The sequence below is a fragment of the Lolium rigidum genome, chromosome 7, assembly GCF_022539505.1.
Source record: "Lolium rigidum isolate FL_2022 chromosome 7, APGP_CSIRO_Lrig_0.1, whole genome shotgun sequence".
In the NCBI taxonomy this organism is placed as follows: domain Eukaryota; kingdom Viridiplantae; phylum Streptophyta; class Magnoliopsida; order Poales; family Poaceae; genus Lolium; species Lolium rigidum.
Genome location: NC_061514.1, coordinates 50889192 through 50909568, shown reverse-complemented (window position 1 = coordinate 50909568; position 20377 = coordinate 50889192). Strand labels below are relative to the sequence as shown.

Below are 20377 nucleotides of genomic sequence, written 5' to 3'. Positions count from 1 at the left end.
CTCATTAAGCTCAGTAAGAAACCTAACAATATTAGCTTGTATATTGGCATCAGCCCCAAATATAATATAGACATAAACATTTAAATTTTGCTTAACAACCAACCGTCTATAACAAAAAAGATCGACACCATGATAGTACATTACAATTAAATATGGCCTAACTAGCTCTAGTGGCTACGCTCCGGCATGGACAGTGGTGGAGCCAGAACTTCAAACTTGCGTAGTCACTTTAATGTTATGTAGTCAAATACATGTATTTCTATGAAATTTTCATTAATTTCTATCCTATATATCAAAAACTGTGTAGTCAGCTAACTACACAACTTGTACGTGCCACTGGGCATGGATATGGCCTAGGTATTGTGCCCTCGCGGGCTGTACTTTGTTGTTGATTAAGGAAAATATACATCCTTAAAAAAAATTAAGGAAAATATGCAATGGAAAAGTTTATGAGTTCAGGAATATTACAACCCTGACAAGTTTAACGACAAAGTGTCAATGCGGGCTTGGCTCAACTTATTAAGCTATTTTTCATTGCATATTTTCATAACGGCGGCGGCGACCATAGAAGCATTTTTCGCGGACGAGCGGCAGCTGCTGGAAGCGGGGCGTCATCACCAGGAGGCGGAGTGGCAGCGTCGGTGGGAGGTGCGCCGGCAGCAGGGGTGGGAGCAGCTTGCGCTGCGGCGGGAGATGCGGGAGGAGGGGCAGCGTCAGGATGAAATGTACGAGCGACGGCGCTTGGCGGAGATGCAATTGTGGCTACGGAGGCAGGAGGTGGAGCACCGTCGGCGGCGGGAGGAGCTGGAGTAGCAGCCGCGTCAGGAGGCGGCAGTCGCGGATAGAGCGGCCTACTTGACGTTCGTGGCGGAGAGAGCAGCAGGGGATCGACGACGGAGGATCAGCAGAGAGCATCGGAGAGAGCAGCGGGCGATCGGGCACCTCCATAGAGTTGGTAGTAGGTTAGAGATAAAGCAGGTTCCACATGTCATCCGTGATTGAGGAGTGAATAATGTTTTACTCGGATTCATTATTCATTCCTCCATCTTGAATGATATGAAAATGAAACTATAGAAAATATTTAGTTTATCTTTAAAAAAATCTATCGGAGCAGCTTGTGGGGGACGCCGATGTGGGAACAACACCTACAAATATAGAATGCAGTGCCAACGCCCTTGCCGGCGCCTATTTGAGGGTACCCGTGGAGGTGCTCCCCTCCCCTCACCACATCCCTCTCCCCTATCCGAAGACACAGGAGGCCTCCCCTATCCGAAGACACAGGAGGCCGAGCTAGGCTATGCAAGACAGACATAACGACTGAGCAAGGGAGGGAGGGGAGATTTGGCTGGATGTACCTGGCTGGTCGGCATGACCATCACGCATCCATGGATGCTCGTCAAGTCGTCATGCGATCAAGGCTGAGTTTGCAGCGGCCATCCAACATCCGAGATTATAGCGCTTCCCTAAGCCACACATGCTGGGCTAATCGAGGTGATCAAGTGGCCTTTAATCTAAGTTGCTCCACTTGGGAACGAGCAGCCAAGTTGCTGCTTCTCCATTCTCAGTCGTAACCTTCTCCAATCTCAATCTATACATACGTACACACGTCCCTTTCCGAGGTTTTATCTTTTCACCTCTCACCTCTCTCTATCGCTTTCTCAGAAGGGAAATGAGGCGGCTCCTCCATGGCGCGGCGCTCTCGCTGCTGCTTCTTGCGGCGGTTGCCCACGCTCAACAGACGGCGAGGACCGATCCAGGCGACGGTGAGCATGCTCGATTTCGTCTTTCCTGAATCTTCAGTGCTCGTTTCCTCCGCGTTGTTCGGTTTTCGCTGCCCGAGTGATGAATCGCCCACTGATTCGCCATTTCGCCTCTGTTTTGCTCTGTTCTTCCATCAAACTGCTACAGAAGAAACTCAGGATACACTCTATGTTTTGTCTGCTTGCTGCTTCTTGTGAATCTTGCTGTTCCAAGAAACCAGCACGTTCCGGATGTCTCCGTCACAAGGTCAATGAGGCACGTCGATGTCTCTGGCTGAATTTTGCTCGTCGTCGGGACAGAAAAGTCTCACTCGCGGTTTCTTTTCTTCTAGTCTAGCTGCTGCCTATCGCCCGTCGGTCGGATCCCATCTGACGGCCGAGCCAGTCAACCAGACGTGGATGACCCTTTTTTGACCCGTCTGTTTTGTCTCGCAGCGGCGGCGCTGAAAGCGGTGTTCGCCAAGCTCCGCCTGCCTTTGTTCGCATGGGACATGAGCGTCGACCCCTGCACCGGCCAAGCCACGGACAACACCGGCATAGACAGCATTCCGCCCATCAACCCGGGCATCAAGTGCGAACTCTGCACCGGCACCGGCAATACCTCCGTCTGCCGCATCACCAGCCTGTAAATAACGCCACCCCAGTGTCCCCACTCTCCCCCTCCGCGCCTACAGCCCGTGTTTGACGGACTGCCCACGGCTGACGAGACACTTATGATGCAGGAAAATATACGCCTTGGACGCAGTCGGACCGATACCGAAAGAGCTGTGGAAGCTCACTGCACTGACTAATCTGTATGAACTCGAAACCGAAATTTTGCATAGCATTCCAGTATGTCTACACCAAAGTTCACTTGTTGATGTATCTGATTCGATGTTGTTTCAGTGATTTGGGGAAGAATTACTTAACAGGGCCTTTGTCGTCGCTCGTTGGGGAGTTGACTGCGATGCAGTACATGTGAGATTCGGAACTCTGATCATGATTTCATGAGATGAAATAAATGTATTACTTTGCAATTCTTTGCAACTAATCTAACACTTTCTAGCTTTGAGCAAATAAGGTCTCTTGGAATCAACGCGTTATCTGGATCTCTACCAAAGGAGCTGGGGAACCTTACTAATCTTGTATCACTGTAAGGACTTTTGTAACTACAAATTTAGAGTGATATTCAGTTTGGATGGTAACTATGCTGACAGGCTTCATGCTTTTTAGAATATAAATGTACATGTCTAACCTAAATTTGTGGTGTATTTTTAGAAGCATTAGCTCAAACAATTTTGGTGGCTCGCTTCCTCCGGAGCTGGGAAACCTAGCAAAACTTGAGCAGCTGTACGTATTTACTGAATTCTCAGGAATAATTTTTCATCTGCCAACCCAGTTGTCTTTCCGCATGGACTATAGTCAGCTCCATGTCTAATTTGTGATGTTTCTGTATTTCTCAATAACAGGTACATTGACAGTGCTGGCTTTACTGGTCCACTACCATCATCACTTTCCAAGCTCACAAATATGAGAACACTGTATGTCTATAGTTTACGTGTTGTTCACATTATAATGTTCCACACCATTCAATCTTATGTAGTTTTCTTCTCGATGTTTAGGTGGGCTTCAGATAATGATTTTACCGGGCTAATACCTGATTATATTGGGAGCTGGACTAATTTAACAGAGCTGTAAGATTGCTACTGATCTCAATCGTAGTACTTCTTTTACAAAAATGAAATTTCTGCAAATAATATGGGATATGTTGTTTACACATTTCAAAGAATATTTTTTTGCAAGTAGCTTTGAAAGAATATTTGTGCAGTTTGATATAGTTATATACAAGCTGAGCTTTCGATTTTGCAAAACATAAGTTGGTGTGGAAGTGGGAGATTCTTTAAAATAAATAACTCTTTTGTCCCAGAGATAGCATTTTAGGTCATAGAGCCTTTATTGACCACGCTGATCTCCGTATGTGGCATCTTACGAAACATTGCATCTTCCTTCCTCCACTGTTCAAACTTATGGTTGCTAATTTCAGATAGAGTGATAGTACCAGTAAGCATTGGATCACTAGTAGTTTCTTGTATAATAAGGTGTGCTTCTGGCTGCATAGATTCACTTTCTTTTGTTTTCGGAAGGATAGATCTCTCTCCTCTTGCACTACTAGGTTGCTGCATCCGTCAAGAAGGTGGTTCTCTAAATGACTAACTTGAGCTATGGAATTGTAGGAGATTTCAAGGCAATTCTTTTCAAGGTCCGCTTCCAGCTACCCTTTCCAATCTTGGTCAATTGACAAGCTTGTAAGTGCCTGTTGCCAGTGATAAGATCTAAGAGTCATTCGTAAATGTCAAGCTTGCAGCAGAGAAAAAATAATAATATACTTCTGTTGTGCAGACGAATCGGTGACATAGTAAATGGAAGTTCTTCTTCATTGGCATTCCTCACTAATATGACATCTTTGACCACCCTGTATGCATAACTTGTTATTCAGTTATTGGCTCAAATTACAGTTCCTATTTGTTGTAATTCACCGAGTTGTTATCTTAAAACTTGTATTATGTTCTTTTTGCAGGGTTTTGAGAAACTGTAGGATATCTGATAAGCTTGTGTCAATAGACTTTTCAAACTTCACAAGATTAGGTTTATTGTAAGCATTTTGACAATAAAATACAGCCCTGCATTTCTATGGATTGTCTATTGGTGTATGACATCTTTCCTGTCTTGCTTCTTTTTACAGGGATTTGAGTTTCAACAATATCACAGGCCAAGTACCACAAACTTTGTTAAACCTGAGCTCACTCATCTTCTTGTATGGAGTCTCTTGACTTGCAAAGCGTATTTCTGTGGAAGGAAAACTTTCATCATTCTTCTCGCTAATCATTATAAATTTTCTCGTGATAGATTTCTTGGGGACAATAGCCTTTCCGGAAACCTTCCAAGCTCTATAGGATCTTCACTTAAAAATTTGTATGCAATGTGGTTCAGTTTTATTTACAGTATTACACAATAAAAGCAGGGAGATGTTTATTTAATTTCTAATGGTGCTTTCATTTTCTTATTATGTAGAGATTTTTCTTACAATCAGTTATCAGGAAGTGTTCCTTCTTGGACTAAAAAATCACAGTTGTAAGTTCCAAGTTCTGAAACTCGCATTACTGGCTGAACCAAATCCAGGCCAACTAAGGCTTATTAGGCTTATAGTGTACACATGAAATAAGCAAGAATCATATTTGATAAATATGAAAGCCTGTTTTGGTGCATCTATTTTATAAGTATTAATAACATTTCATGGTAAAAAAAAGTATCAGTAACATTTTGTAGGATGCCTATTGTTTGTTAAGTTAGACATTAATCTTACAGCTTGGCACTAATCATGCCAATTATTTAAGCCTCACTAAAGCTGTCTTATTACGCTATAGCAAAGAAGCCCTAAATATGCCTGAAGTATGAACAATGCCTTCTAATTTGTTGCTTATTATTCATTTTCTTAGGAATCTGGTGAGTAACAATTTCAATGTGGATAGTTCCAGCACCAGGTTCGTTCATCCAAATTTTAATAATATCTCCTCAAGACCTGAAGAGATAGTAAGCTCTCTCAGCTTGTATTTTGGGGTTCAAATGTCACTCTGTTACATTTGCAGTATCTTTCCTACGGATTGGACGTGCCTTCAGCGTGATACACCATGCTTTCTTGGTTTTCCACTGTGTAAGGCTTCTGCTTTTGCAATTTTAAGCATATGCCTACTTGATGAACGGTACACCTGCAAAAATAATACCACTATTAAATAATTTAACTTACTTGCAGCTTCTTCCTTTGCTGTGGACTCTGGTAGTGTTCGATCCATAGCAGGCTCAGATGGTCCTATCTATGAACCTGATTATGCCAGTCTTGGACCTGCATCATATTATTTTACAGGACCACCAACATGGGGTGTTAGCAATGTCGGAAGTTTCATGGATGCATCAAATGGAAGTTATATAATCTACAGTTCGCAGCGGTTTCAGAATACACTTGATACGGAACTGCTCCAGGATGCAAGGATGTCGCCATCATCTTTAAGATACTTTGGTATTGGACTTGAGAATGGAAACTATACAGTTACACTTCAATTTGCAGAGTTTGACTTCCCAGACACTCAATCTTGGAAGAACCGAGGTAGAAGGGTTTTCGATATATATGTTCAGGTAGGTTCTCACTAAGTGATAAGCAGTACTGTTAGCTTATCAGCCAGTCATATTTTCGTTCTTCTTGTTTATATAGGGTGAGCGTAAGGAGCAGAACTTCGACATAAAGAAGGCGGCAGGAGGGAAATCTTACACTGCAGTTAGGAAGCAGTACACTGTTCCTGTTACCAAGAACTTTCTTGAGATTCATCTCTTCTGGGCTGGCAAGGGCACTTGCTGCATTCCTAATGAAGGATACTACGGACCTGCAATATCAGCTTTGAGTGCAACACCAAGTACTCCCCTTAACTTCAAATAATGATTTTCATTCTGACTACCATAAAATTTTCCACATTAACTTGGATAATTCAATTTTTAAATATGCTGATGCAATCAAGTAAAAGCAAACGAAAATACTAGAGCATTAATATAAAACTAGGTAGGAAAGTGCGGCTTGCCGCACGCTTGCCTGCTGAAACAGGTCGATCCACACCTAAGGAGAAACGTGAAAAACTCGTTCTGAAAGATATCTTAGGCAAAACACTATATGCACTATTTTTTAGAAGGAAAACATATATTTCATTACTAAAACAAGCTGGGCAAACCACAAACAACCAATTTTTTTACATGATTTGGAAACAGGTCGATCCAGTGGCGGACACAGAAAAAATTGGAGGGTGGGCACTCCTCAATTTTTTTTTGCGCTCCCTGTGATAAAAGTTTGCCAACTGAGAAACCCATCGAGTATCACTGGGTCTAGATATACCCATTTCTTGACTTAGTCCACTTCCACTTTCAATTTCACCCATCTCAAGTGCATCTAAAACTTGTTGAGCTCTAACATCTCGAAGCATGTCATGATGCTTGCAAAAATTCCAATAATATTGGACAAGTAAGAAACATGATAAAAATAAAATCACACACATGCTTCATTTTCCTTTGCCACGGCAATAAAACCCAATTGAAGTTGATGTGCCAAGCAATGGATATAATATGAAGATGGAGACTCTTTCATGATCAATGTTTTCAACCCCTTAATCTTTTTTTTTTGAAACGAGGCAAAAGCTTTGCCTTTCATTGATATTGATATAGGAGAAAAGAGTTGGCCCGTTTATGAGGAAAACTGGCCGAAAAACTGTTACAACACGACACCACACGCCAGCCCTGAGGCTGCGCTCCACACGGGTCGACGACCAGCCAGGTCGACACCACACCTCAACGCAACAGGCGGAGGCGAAAGACCGGAGCCACGGCTCCAACTACCACACCGGCCCCGAGGCCACGCCCTGCCTGGCCGAAGACGAACCCGCCTCCGCCAAAAAAAACCACCAAAACACTCCACAAGTCCCATTGTCTGGTGGACATCCAAAGCGAGGCCCCAAGAGGCAAAGTGACGCAAGAGCGCTGCCCACGCCCGATCCCACGAGGGATCTAGGGTTTCCCCCGGAGAACCCGAGCGGAGAACAAGAAACACCCGCTTCAACGACGCCTTCAAGAAGTATGCGGCGCCCACAGGCGTCACCGTCGTCGGTCCCGGCCGGCCGCCAAGACAGAGCTTTCGCCCAGCAAAGAGTTCCAAGACCTCGCGCCCGCCAACAAGGACCGGCACAAACCACTATTTGCAGCGCTGAGCAACCTCCTGGCCAACCCGTAGCCGCCGACGCGCAGAGGGCAACCACAGCCCGCAGCCAATGGAGAACCGCCGAAGATGACCGTGGGCGCCGCCGGAACGCCACATAGAGGGGACGCCGACAACACCGACACGGAGTTCGAAGACGACCGCCGAAGTCCGCAGACGTGAACACCCCGCACCCTCCGAAGCCGCCACCGCACAGCCAACTGGCCCGACATGCCCAGAACGGGGCCCGCCCATCTCCGCAGCCACCAGAAGCAGCACCGCCGCCATGGCCACCGGCTGGCTCCTCCGCCCACGATGCCCCGATGCGGCGCCACCGCCGCAGCCTCCCGATGCAGACCCGCCGCTGCGGCCTCCCGATGCAGACCCGCCGCCGCAGCCGCCCGATGCAGCGCCGCCACCGCAGCTCCCGATGCAGCGCCGCCACCGCAGCTCCCGATGCAGCACCGCCGTCGCGACCGCCCGATGCAGCACCGCTGCCGCAGCTCCCGAAACTGCGCCGCCACCGCGGCCTCCTGAAGCATCGCCGCCGTCTCGGCCGCCCGATGCAGCTCCACCGGGCCGCCGCAAGCCCGCCCGTAGCCAACGCCAGGGCCAGATCCACGCAGCGCCGCCGACCGGAGGTCACCCAGCCGGCCGTCGAGATCTGGGCCGCCAAGGCGCCCGAGCTTCAGACCCCGACGAGCACCACAGCACACGTAGCCTCCACGCCGCCGCCGAGCGACCACGCCGCCGCGCCCCACGACCAGCGCTGCGCCCTCGCCAACCGCAGCAGCCCGCGCCACCACCGCCGCACGAAGGGGAGAAAAGGCCCCGCCGCCGCCGGCGCACCCCGGGCTTTGCCCGGCGTCGCCCTCTGGCGGCGGCGAGGAGGAGGGACAGAGGTGGGGAGGGACTGGCGGCGGCGGCTAGGGTTAGCTCCTGGCGCCGCCCGCGGGAGCGACGCGCAGGAGCGAAGCGTCGTTCGAGTCTGTTAGGTCATTGCATTGACAACAGTAAAATGGATGGGAACATCTCCAACGTCTGTATTTCCAAGGCTCACTCATTTGACAATGTTATTCTGCGCCAAGCTAGAGCACCTTTCTTGGGCGATGTATCTGCCTTGCCTTGAAACACTCGATTCAACCCTTTAATCTCACCCTTCATGTTGCTAGCCCCATCATATCCTTGAGTGGGAGACCAATGATGATCTTTTAGCAAGGATATAATTGCAACCTTAAGAGATAATGAGGTAGTATTGGAAAATGAACTACTCCAAGGAACCTCTCACATATTCTTCCCAACTTGTCAGCATAACCCAAGCAAAGAGCAAGTTGTTCTTCTGAGATATATCACTCTTGGTATCGGATTGGACGACAACAAGGACTCCTACTGCTGTCTTTGGAGCTTATCATCACTATCTGACGCTGCCGAAACTTCATTAGCAGAGCCCTTTTCACCCTTCTTCGTTGTTTCACCAGCGAATCTGAGCTTCTTAGTGCTATCTTTTGGAGTAGCACAAGCCACAAAGAACAGGGGCAATTTTAACATAGGATAGGGCCAAACATCCGGCTAGAATTGGGGAAGACCCGAAGGCAGCGGTGACCATCGGTAGGAAGCCGGGGAAGGCGGAAAACGGCGACCGGCGGATGAGCACGACCCTGCTTCTGCTTGAGGGAAGCGATGGCCACACAGTCTCCTTCCAGTCGCGTCGAGTGATGTTGGTCGGGTCGTTGGGACTTGGGACGCAAAGGACACCCCCCGAACAGGCCTATTGGGCTCCAATGAGGCCCAAAATATTGGGGATATAAATTGTTTTCCAAGAATTTCTGGCTGGGCCACGCCCCCCTCCCCCCTCCCCCCCCTGGCGCACCTGCTGCGTCCGTCAATGGGCCGATCCACACGTCATACACTCATGTCCCATTTGAGCATCATACGCCAAAATACATGGGTGGTTTTGGATTCCGAGATACTGAATTATTTAACCTTGCACTTTTAGCACGCCAAGCCGGGCGGATTCTTCAAGCGCCGACTTCCCTTAGTGCTAGGATCGTCAAGGTTGTGTATTTTCCTAATGTTGATTTCCTGGATGCCAAACTTGGGACTCATCCGCCAAAGATAGGGCGTGCTATTATGGAAGGAAAGGAGTCACTCTCGCTTGGTTTGATCCGACGGATCGGTGATGGGAGAACAACAAAAATATGGACTCAAAATTGGTTACCGAGAGATGAGATGATGAGACCAATAGCTTGTCGGGTTACTGAGCCACCACAGTTGGTAAGTGAACTTATTGATGCAACCTCCGCATCATGGGATAAGGAGAGAGTCTAGCAATGTTTTGTCAGAGTGGACGGCGATATAATTTTTGGTATGCCTCTTTGTACTCGACTAGTGAGCAATTTATGGGCATGGAATTTTGACAAGTGAGGTATTTTTACAGTAAGATCGGCTTACCGGTTGCTTGTGGAGATAAAGAAAAGGAGAGAAGCATGGATATATGGACGTTCATCCTCCTCAAATGATAATGCAGATTCTAAAAGCTGGACACGTATGTGGAAGGTAAATGTTCCCTCAAAAATCAAAGTGTTTTTATGGCATCTGGCTAAGCAATCGCTCCCCACATATGATCTTTTGCATCACAGAAACATGTCCAACACAAGCTCATGCTCACTATGTGGAAGGATAGACTCTTGGGCGTCATTCCCTTATTGAATGCCCTATGGCACGATGTGTATGGGCTTTATCTGATGAAGAGACTTTTGAGCATATGTGTGCAACTTCTGAACCTAGTGCAAAGTGCTGGATTTTTTCTATGATGGAGAGACCTTGTCTACGATGAGTTTGTTAAGGTTCTTGTTACTTTATGGGCGATTTGGACCGCACGCAGAAAGGCCATCCATGAGGGGGAGTTTCAAAGCCCATTGTCCACGCATTATTTTGTCCGCAGGTTCCTGGATGATCTCTCTTTGATGCCGAAACTAGTCCTTAATGCTAGTGCTCCAGTTCAACATGTACCAGCGTGTAGATGGATACCACCTTCCAAAAACCTGATCAAGACTAATGTTGATGGCGCAGTTTCAAGGAACAATACTGTTAGAGCTGTTGCTGTTATCTGTCGGGATAGTAATGGTTTATATGTTGGATCTTCGGCAATCATTTTTTCGGGTATGACGGATCCTATGACTCTCGAAGCGCTGGCTTGTCGTGAGGCGCTGGCTCTGGCTAGATCTCTTTCTTATCCGAGTTGTTGTGGCTAGTGATTGTAAGCAAGTTGTTACTGACATAGCTGATGGAATGGGAGGGATGTATGCACCAATTGTGAGAGAGATTTCAATGCTCAGCTCCAATTTTGAAGAGGTTGTGTTCAAGTTTGAAAGTAGAAAATCAAATGTTGAAGCTCATAATTTAGCTCGTTTTGCTTTATCGTTAGGACAAGGGCGCCACCTGTGGCTTCTTGAACCCCATGATACTGTTTTAATACTTGTAACTTTGAACGTTGATCAATAAAGCGTGGAAGTTATTCTCAAAAAAAAATTTGAGCATCATACAGTTCTAAACCGTGAGCCAAAACATTACAAGCCCAAGGGCAAAACTTCTACTTTATAAACTTGAAAATTGGGAAGGAAATCTCGAAATCGTTAGAAAAAGGCCGACCTTCGGAAAGAGAAAGCAACTCACTCTACATGTGACAAATGGCGCGATGTGGTATCAGAAAATCCATGGGAAGTGGTCTCCCTACTCGCCACGTGTCGCAAGGGGAAGCAACATGGGGATGAGGGAGGAGAGAGAATACAGGGGAGGCTCAGTTTTTCCCTTTTCTCTAGATTTGTTTTTTCAAAATGAAATATCTTGAGAACCGTAAGTCCAAATTACGAACCGTTTTCACTCTTGAGATTCTCGCGTTGAGATCTTCAAAACTAGATCCCATGTTCATAGGTTTCGAGATACTTTTTTTCGTAATTCCAATACTAGTATGATTGTACTCGTACTCGTGTTTCAACTGATAAGTACTTCTGTTTTCAGTGTATTTGGTGCAGTTTTTTCTCTTTACTCGGTAACTGTAGTCGCTCGTGTGCGTGAACCTGTACTTACTCGTGTGCGCGACTGTACCTGCTTGTGTGTGCGACTGTAAATGCTCGTGTGCGCCACCGTACTTCTGTATATGTACTTGCTCGTGTGCACGACTGTACCTGCTCGTGTGCGCGACTTTACCTTCTCGTGTGCGTGACTATACTTGTACTCGCCAGTGTGTTCAATTGTACTCATGTGTTGTGCGTGACTGTACCTGCTTGTGTGCGTGACTATACTTGTACTCGCACGTGTGTTCAAATGCACGTGTCTGTTGTGCGCAACTGTACTCGTGTGCTGTGTGCAACTGTACTCGTGTGCATGGTCCGCGCGAGAGTACTAATCATGGTGCAAGTGGGGCGAGTACGCACGCGGGGCGCGAACACGGGGCCCACACGCGCTGCCACATGTCGTTATGTGGTGGTTTAATTTTTCCCTTCGTGAAAGTCAGCCTTTATCTAGTGGTACCCAGGAAATCTGCATGAGATGTTTAACTCTCTAAATCTTGAATAACCGTGGAGATGTCTGTTTGATAACCTGGTGGGTCTTCTTCATGTTCTATGTGGCCCATTTTGCCCATCCCAGTGTCTGTCCTATATAAGTTGCTTCCACCCAATGTTTCGTGACCTAATTATCAGAAGGAGTTTTTCCTAGTCGACGGTGTAAACCCTAACCTAAGGTTAGGCCCTCAACTTTTTTCCTCATGGTATCAGAGCAAGGTGCAGTGAGGGCAATGGCAGCAGGAGTGGTTGATCTAGAAGATTTGCCTAATGTAGTAGAGAGATGCGGAATGTATCTAATGGTGGCAAAGGTTAACATCCGCTCAAGCCCGCAGAATATAACGCAACCTTTTTCGGAATCCACTAAAATTGTAGTTAGATCATATGGAAAGTATCAATAAGAATGGGGCTCGTGTACTGGAGGGATGCGCATGCATTTTACGTATGTGATGATACAGTCTGGTGAGTAGTTACCTAGAATTTCTTGAGTTCCAGATATGAATAATGCCATCTTATGAAAAGAGTGAGCAGGCTGTTGTGGCGGCAAGGAGAGGAAGAGAGCATCTTGTGGGTGAGTCCTTTGTAAGAGGTTGTTTTGTAGTCAAGCTAGCTAGAGCTCGCAACTCAGCCTCTGCACACGAATAGGAAACCACAATTTGTTTCTTCGTCTTCCAAACAATGGAACCACCAAACAACACAAAGTGAATGGCGATCTGGATGATCACTAGGCCACATATCATCTGAGTAGGCCTAGAGTTGTAAGGAGCTAGTGCGAGGAAAAAAGAGACGACGAGAGATCGTGCCACGAAGATATCGTAGGACACAAAGGAGGTGAATGTAGTTGACCGAGGTGGAAGAAGAAACAAACTGACTGAGAATGTGGACAAGATATGAAATATTTGGTCAAGTGACAGCTAGATAGACAAGGCTCTCAACGAAGTGACGATAGCGCGTTGAATCAGACAGGGGATCACCATCAGAAGCACGCAGGTGAACACATTGAGGTCCATAGGAGTATCGACAGTGCGCTCGTCACCAAGAGGGCACGAGTTAGGAGGTCATGGATGTACTTCTCCTGGGAGATATAGAAGCCATCAGAGGTAGAAGAAAAATCAATCCTAAGAAAGTAGCGAAGAGGACCAAGATCAGTCATAAGAAACTGCTCACGAAGACGGGACTTAGCAAAGGTAATGTACTCAGAGTCGTCACTAGTGATGATTATGTCGTCAATATAGAGCAGAAGGAGAGTCCAACCACGAGAAGAGGTGTGGACAAACAACGTTGGATCATGTGCGCTAGGTGAGAAGCTATAGTCGCGGTCACCACCGAGGTGAAACACTGAAACTATGCATGAGGGGCTTGCTTATTGCCATAGAGGGAGCATGGAGAGCCGGAGATGACATACCATGCCATCCGGAATAGAGTACCCAGGTGGCTGCATGTAAACCTCCTCATGTAACTCACCATTAAGAAAGACATCATGAACATTAAGCTGAGAGACAGACCAATGACGAACAGAAGCAATAGCAAGAAGAGTGTGAATAGTGATCATATGAGCCACATGAGCAAATGTCTCATCATAATCACTGCCATGCTCCTGCTGAAAACCACGAGCCACAAGATGAGCTTTGTAGCGTTCGAGAGAACCATAGGAGCGAGTCTTGATCTTATAGACCCACCTGCACGTGATGGGACGAATAGAAAGAGGATGAGTAACCACATCCCAGTTGCCAATGTGCTCCAGCGTGGCAATCTCTCCTCTTCCATCACTACCTGCCATTCGGGATGAGCAACAACTTCACGATAAGAATTCGGCTCAAGGACAGTGGAAAGACCATAGCGGGTAGTAGCATAGGATAAGGTTGGGGACAAGGCCAAGCACAAAGATTATGAGGCGGATCGGGCGTAGAAGACGGCACACCAAAAGCGGAAGATATGTCAGGAGGAGCATCCACAACACGTCGATGACTAGAATAGTGAAACTGAAATGGAGAATGAGGATGGATCACCGTAGGCGAGGAAGAGGAGGGAGACATTGGTGAAGAACGTGGAGAGTCTTGCAACGAAGGAGAAGAGAAACTGCAAGGTGAAGACTGTGTTAGATCGGCAATGGGGGGAGATGGAGGAGTGGGAACGCGAGGCACAAAGGGAGGAGAATCAGGAAACATGAGAAATAGAGATGTTCTCTATAGAAAAAGTCAAGAAGGAAGGACACGGATAGAATGGACGAGACTCATGAAATGTCACATCCCGCGAAATGCACATCCGACGACCAACATAATCCTAACAACGATAGCCCTTATGCTCATCACTATATCCAAGAAACACACACTCAACATACTGAGCAGTTAGTTTAGCACGTTCGCGCGGTGTAAGAAGGACATAACAAACGCAAACAAACAAGCGGAGCGCCGATTAATTAGGAGAATGACTAGAAAGACGCTCGATAGGAATGCCACCCTGCTGTGCAGTTTAGGGTTGAATATTGATGAGATAGGTGGAAACAAAAAAGAACTTCAGCTCAAATGTGAGGAGCGAGGAAGAGAGGCGGCGATCATCATCGCACGAGCCGTCTCAAGCAGGTGGCGATGCTTGCGCTCAGCCACGACAATCTGAGCATGAGCGACATGAAAGAGAAATGGGCAAGAGTACCCTGCTCAGCAAGAAAACCACGCAACATCTAAGATATATACTCGCCAGCTGAGTCAGCTCGAACACACGAATACACGTGGAAAACTAAGTGTGAACCATGACAACAAAGCACTTATATAGAGAGAGAACCTCGCCGCGAGAAGTCATCAAGTAAATCCAAGTGTGGCGAGAGAATTCATCAATAAATATAACATAGTAGAGATGCCCCCCTTTGAAGCTAAGGGAGCCGGACCCCATACATAAGAATGGACCAAGTCGAAAGGACGCCCAAACATTGAATTGCTAGTGAGATAAGGTATCTGAGTCTGTTTTCCAAGTATACAACCGTGACACTTGAGAAGACCTCAACGAACTAAAGATGACAAATGAGAACCACAAAGATGACCAAGTCGATGATGCCACTGCTGAAATAAACATGAATCTAGTCGAGCTTCCAAAGACTCTAGGAGTCACGACGTCGGGGGACAGCCCCAACCAAAGATCTAGCGTGACGGTCATGGACAGAACAAGAATCAACATCAAGAATGACGTGACATCCAGATTCAGTGGGCTGAGCAGCGGAAAATAAATTTGTGGTAAGATGGGAATATGCGAAATATCTGGAAAAGAGAAGCACAAACTAGAAAGGTTGCCACGGCTAGCAACTAAATGAGAAGTGCCGTCAGCAGTGAGAACATTAATAGGAAAATCAAGAGGTCGAAGAGAATAAAGAGCGGAAGAATCAGAAGACAGGTGAAAAGAAGCTCTGGAATCCAGAACCCACGAAAATGTTCCTGGATGTGTAGACAGTGCTAGAAGCACCTGTCATAGAGCCTGCATAACCCGTCAAAGAAGAGCCATAGGAAGCAAACATGCACTTAAGCTTCAGAATATCTGGCGCGGTTAAGTCAATAGTCGAAGAAGAGGCACGAGTCCCGGTAGAGGAAGTGGGTACACCATGATTCTGGAAACAGACTCATAATGACCATGCCTCCAACAGTAGCCACAATAGCGCGAGTGAGATCATCCCCCCGCCACGAGAAGAGCGACTGCGGCTACTAGGCGGTGTGGGTAGAAGCGACGAAGCACTAGAATGAGAGGCCCTGGGGCAGCAACCGGCAAGGCAGGAGCTCAAGCAGCAAGAACAACAGAGGGTACCGCAAGAAAACCAGCACTACGCAGACGAGTCTCCTCGGCTCGAAGCTCATACAACACCTCTGAGATAGGAAGCACCAAGCAAACAACTGAGCACGTTGCGGCTCAAACTATAGATGAAGCCGAGACAAGAACCGATAGATTCGCTGAAACTCCAATTCAGACATCACAGTCCAGCAACACGGGCAAGTACCACAGACAACACTGCGAAGTGAGTCAAGCTTGCGCCAGATAGTAGAGCTCTGTTTGAAGAACTCATCAACAGTGGAGCCACCCTACTGAAAAGCATGTTCCTAACGGACCACAAATAAGTAGAGAGAATCACCACAATGATGATACTGCTGACGAAAGTGATGTTAAGCTTCATGCACTAGCCAACGCAACCAAAAATCCGAACTGATGGGAAGATAAGGAAGACAAATCAACATGTGTAGCATCAGAGGCAGGCTCAAGAGGCCTATACGTGCCTATACGAAGACACCGAGGGGGCAATAACAATTTTAGGATAAATTGCGAAAGCCAGGATTCGAACTCGAGACCCTGGGCTCTGATACCATGTTAAAGTTCATGCACTAGCCAACGCAACCAAAATTCCGAACTGGTGGAACGAGCTTGGCGATCTACTTGTACACTTCAACATGTGAGACCACATCTTAGAGACAATAGTGGGGCACATAAACTCAGAAGAAAACTGAGGCTAAACACTCTGAGAGGGAACTGTGGCAGCCTTAGCATCCTCATCACACCATTGAGTGTAAGTAGCCAGACGATCACGACAGGTACCAAGAGCAGCCGAATAGTCAAGTACCTGTTGATCATATGCATCATCTGCAATGACCTCGACAACCTTGGTTGCATCCTTGGCAGCCAGGGAAGCATCGGCAGCAAGGACCGGTGACATGGGCGGAGTAGGAGCCACATGAGCAACATGGCACAATAGACAAGAGACCTCGCTAGTGAGAACATCCCAAAGTCGAAGACCACACATATGGATGCGCATGAAGGCAATAAACTCACCATAGTTGGTACCATCAAAAATCATCAGGAAATAAGGAATGCTAACATAGCTCGGCGAAGAGGATGCCATAATGATTCCTTGCTCTCTATGACTTTTTTGGTGGAATGGCCCCTGGTGGTCATTGCTCAGAGTGAGAGAAGAAGAGCGCCCGTGAGGGAGCCAGGTGAATGCCCATCCTTACGAGAGGAGCAGGCGACGAGCGAATTAGGACAGAGGTTGGCCGAATCGAGGCATGGCTAGCCGAATCGTGGCGGGGCTAGCAGATCGGGGCGGTGGCCGGCCAAACGGGATGACCCTGGCCGGGATCTGTGGCGGCCAGAGTTGCTGGGGGCAGCGACGGCCTGTAGCGGGGGTACGAAGAAGCGCCGACGGTGACCTACTGCGCCAGAGGAGGCCGACAACGACACGATCCGGCTGGAAAGGGGGCTGAGAGGACATGGGCTTGACGAAGACATAGACTTGACTGGGACGGCCTGCACAAATCGGAGCAGAGAGAGCAGCAACTAGGATTTCGACGATGAAGATGGTGGTGGAACTAGCACGGAGTTGTAGTGTGCGGAGACCCTATCTGGGATCTGATACCATGTTAGAATGGGAAACTATCATCCACGGGAGGGCCAAAGGAGAGCGCACCGGACTAGGATTTCGACGCCGACGATGGTGGTGGAACTAGCAAGGAGTTGCAGTGCGCGGAAACCCTAGCTTGGCTCTGATACCATATTAGAATGAGGAACTATCATTCGCAGGGAGCCAAAAGCTAATACATGTACAAGAGTGGCAATGTGCAGAGGACTCCTTATAGAGTGGGGATATACATGAAAAGGGTCTATACATCTCTAACAAGTAGAACCTTTAATTTGACCTCACTTGAAATATACTTGTATGTTGACATCACATTTCTAACTAGTGAACTTTTTGTCAGATTTCAACCCTACAGTAGGTAATGCTGCGTCAAAGAAGAAAGGTGGTAAAACAGGTGTGATTGTGGGAGTTATAGTTGGTGTGGCAGTTTTAGGATTGACAACACTTGCTGGTATCTTTGTTTGGATACAGAAAAGGCGAAAACTATCACTGGAGCAAGAAGGTATGAGATATACTAGGATCTCTTTTTACTCTAAGCGAGAAAAAGAGCAGTCAAATTAAGTTTTTTATATTTTTTGTGATGTCTTGCAGAGTTGTATAATATTGTGGGAAGACCTAATGTCCTCAGTTATAGTGAACTGAGGTCAGCTACTGAAAATTTCAGTTCTAATAACCTTCTTGGTCAAGGAGGATATGGGTCGGTCTATAAGGTTAGTTCATTTTGTACTTATAGTCTTGAATTTCCTTTAAAATCTTCCTTCCGGAAGGAGCTTCCGATAAGCTAGTAGTATAAGTAAACATTAGAACTTTAAAAGACAAACCTGTTTATGCGGGTTAAATTTTTGTAATTATTTGTTTTGCATCTACATGCCCATAAAATTCCTAAAATGAAGAGGGGGAATAAAATTGCAGTGGCAGTCTTTCCCACTGTTTCTCTTCAAAATAAGAAGAGGGGGAGTCTATTTCAGTGTATCTGGAGTGAATGATGACAGTGTCTTTTTGCAGGGAAAGTTAACTGATGGTAGGTTCGTGGCAGTGAAGCAGCTGTCTGAAGCATCTCATCAGGGGAAAAAAGAATTCGCGACGGAAATAGAAACTATATCTCGGGTACAACATCGCAATCTTGTGAAGCTGTATGGTTGCTGCCTTGAGGGCAATAAGCCGTTGCTGGTTTACGAGTACTTGGAGAACGGAAGCCTGGACCGTGCTTTGTTTGGTACAAATTCTGTTGATTGATGCAGCTGCATATCTACAAATTCAGACTTAGTATAGACAACTAAAAACTTACTCCTATATTTGCAGAAAAAGGGTGTGCATACTTAGACTGGCCAACACGTTTTGAGATATGCTTAGGCATTGCAAGAGGTCTGGCATATCTTCATGAAGAATCTAGCATCTGTGTTGTGCACAGGGACATAAAGGCTAGCAATATCTTACTTGATGCCAATCTCAATCCAAAGATCTCCGATTTCGGGCTTGCAAAACTTTATGATGATAAGGAGACACATGTCAGCACCAAAGTTGCTGGCACATTGTAAGTGCATTCTTGTTAATCTTTACGTTCATGTATTGTTTTCTATTGGTATGCTAACGATTATTTTCCTCTCATTTGTCAAGTGGTTATCTCGCACCTGAGTATGCCATGAGAGGCCGTATGACAGAGAAGGTTGATGTGTTTGCATTTGGTGTTGTGGTGTTGGAGACTTTAGCTGGAAGACCTAATTATTACACTAAGGACGAAGACAAGGTTTATATATTTGAATGGGTAAGCGCCAGGAGGAAATCTAGGCCCTGGTGATTTCTTTGTTATTAGTTAAAAGATCATTTCTCGGAATAAAACATGATTGAAACTAGTTAACCCACCCGAGTGTGTACCATCTCGATGCTTTCAGGTCTGGGAACTGTACGAGGACAACCGTCCTCTAGACATGCTCGACCCGAGGCTTGAGGAGTTCAACAGCGAGGAGGTGCTCCGAGCCATCAAGGTGGCACTCATGTGCACCCAGGGCTCGGCCCACCAGCGTCCGCCCATGTCAAGGGTGGTGGCGATGCTGATGGGCGATATTGAGACCCCTGACGGGGTGACCAAGCCCAGCTACATCACGGAGTGGGAGATCAAGGGCGGTGGCGACACCAGCTACGTGATCTCCAGCGTCAGTGGGCAGTCTAGCTCGGCCTCAAGGGTGTGCGGCTCATCGCAGATCATAAGCTCTGTCATCTACTAAGGCTGTTGACATGATTCGCATGGTCGACTGGTCAGTCCATGGCAGCTTCTTGTGCTGCAGATTTATTGAGGGCCACTTCTTTTGGGCTTATGCTTATGAAGAAGCAGGCTTATAGGTTTCGGTGGGGAGAAACTCCGGTGGGGAAAAGCTCCTAGAAATTTTCCTTCCCCTTCTTTTGGGCTTATGAAGTCTAGACTTGTTTGTTGCGTAATGTCTCTAATGCCCATAAATTTGATGTGCAACTGATTATTGGTTCCATAGTGAGATTTTCCATGTTAATTAAATACATAGAATACACACTACTAAAAAACAATTTGTTCCCATTTACAGTTTTACACAACACGCTAGCCTCCAAATCAGTACAAATGAAACTGAGTGTTTGAAGTAATTATGCACTATATAAAATCTGCAGATTATCAACAACCTGAAGCATTAGAGTTTTTCCAAATATGAACATTATCAGCAACCTGAAGCATCAGCCTTCTTCCAAATACACAGTAAAAGAACAATGTGAACGATCTTTTTGTTTGCCAAAGAACATGGGCGGGCGCAGTTGATGACTGAAGCTCCTGGTGGTGACCATGGTCTCCGGTCGGAAACGGAGAGCGGACGGACGGGCGGAGATCGGGGCGGGCCGATGGCGGCAGCGGCGCCGTTGATTGAAGAACTTGACC

General features: G+C 46.6%; 2 protein-coding genes across 2 annotated transcripts; both read left to right on the top strand.

Moving 5' to 3' along the window:
• Nucleotides 1–498: 498 nt before the first annotated feature.
• On the top strand, nt 499–6228 carry LOC124671338 (probable LRR receptor-like serine/threonine-protein kinase At1g56140). Its single transcript, XM_047207721.1, has 19 exons — nt 499–725; nt 1663–1763; nt 2196–2385; nt 2483–2554; nt 2646–2717; nt 2821–2892; nt 3018–3089; nt 3209–3280; nt 3362–3433; nt 3974–4045; nt 4140–4214; nt 4318–4392; nt 4483–4554; nt 4647–4712; nt 4812–4871; nt 5237–5281; nt 5387–5451; nt 5551–5930; nt 6007–6228. Exons 1-19 carry the CDS (start codon nt 499–501, stop codon nt 6226–6228), a joined length of 2082 nt encoding a protein of 693 aa, XP_047063677.1.
• A 1622-nt stretch (nt 6229–7850) lies between these two features.
• LOC124671337 (probable LRR receptor-like serine/threonine-protein kinase At1g56140) lies at nt 7851–19703 on the top strand. Its single transcript, XM_047207720.1, has 7 exons — nt 7851–8355; nt 17819–17980; nt 18070–18188; nt 18484–18694; nt 18781–19012; nt 19096–19243; nt 19371–19703. The coding sequence occupies exons 1-7, from the start codon at nt 7851–7853 to the stop codon at nt 19701–19703; spliced, it is 1710 nt and encodes a 569-aa protein (XP_047063676.1).
• The last annotated feature ends 674 nt before the right edge of the window (nt 19704–20377 follow it).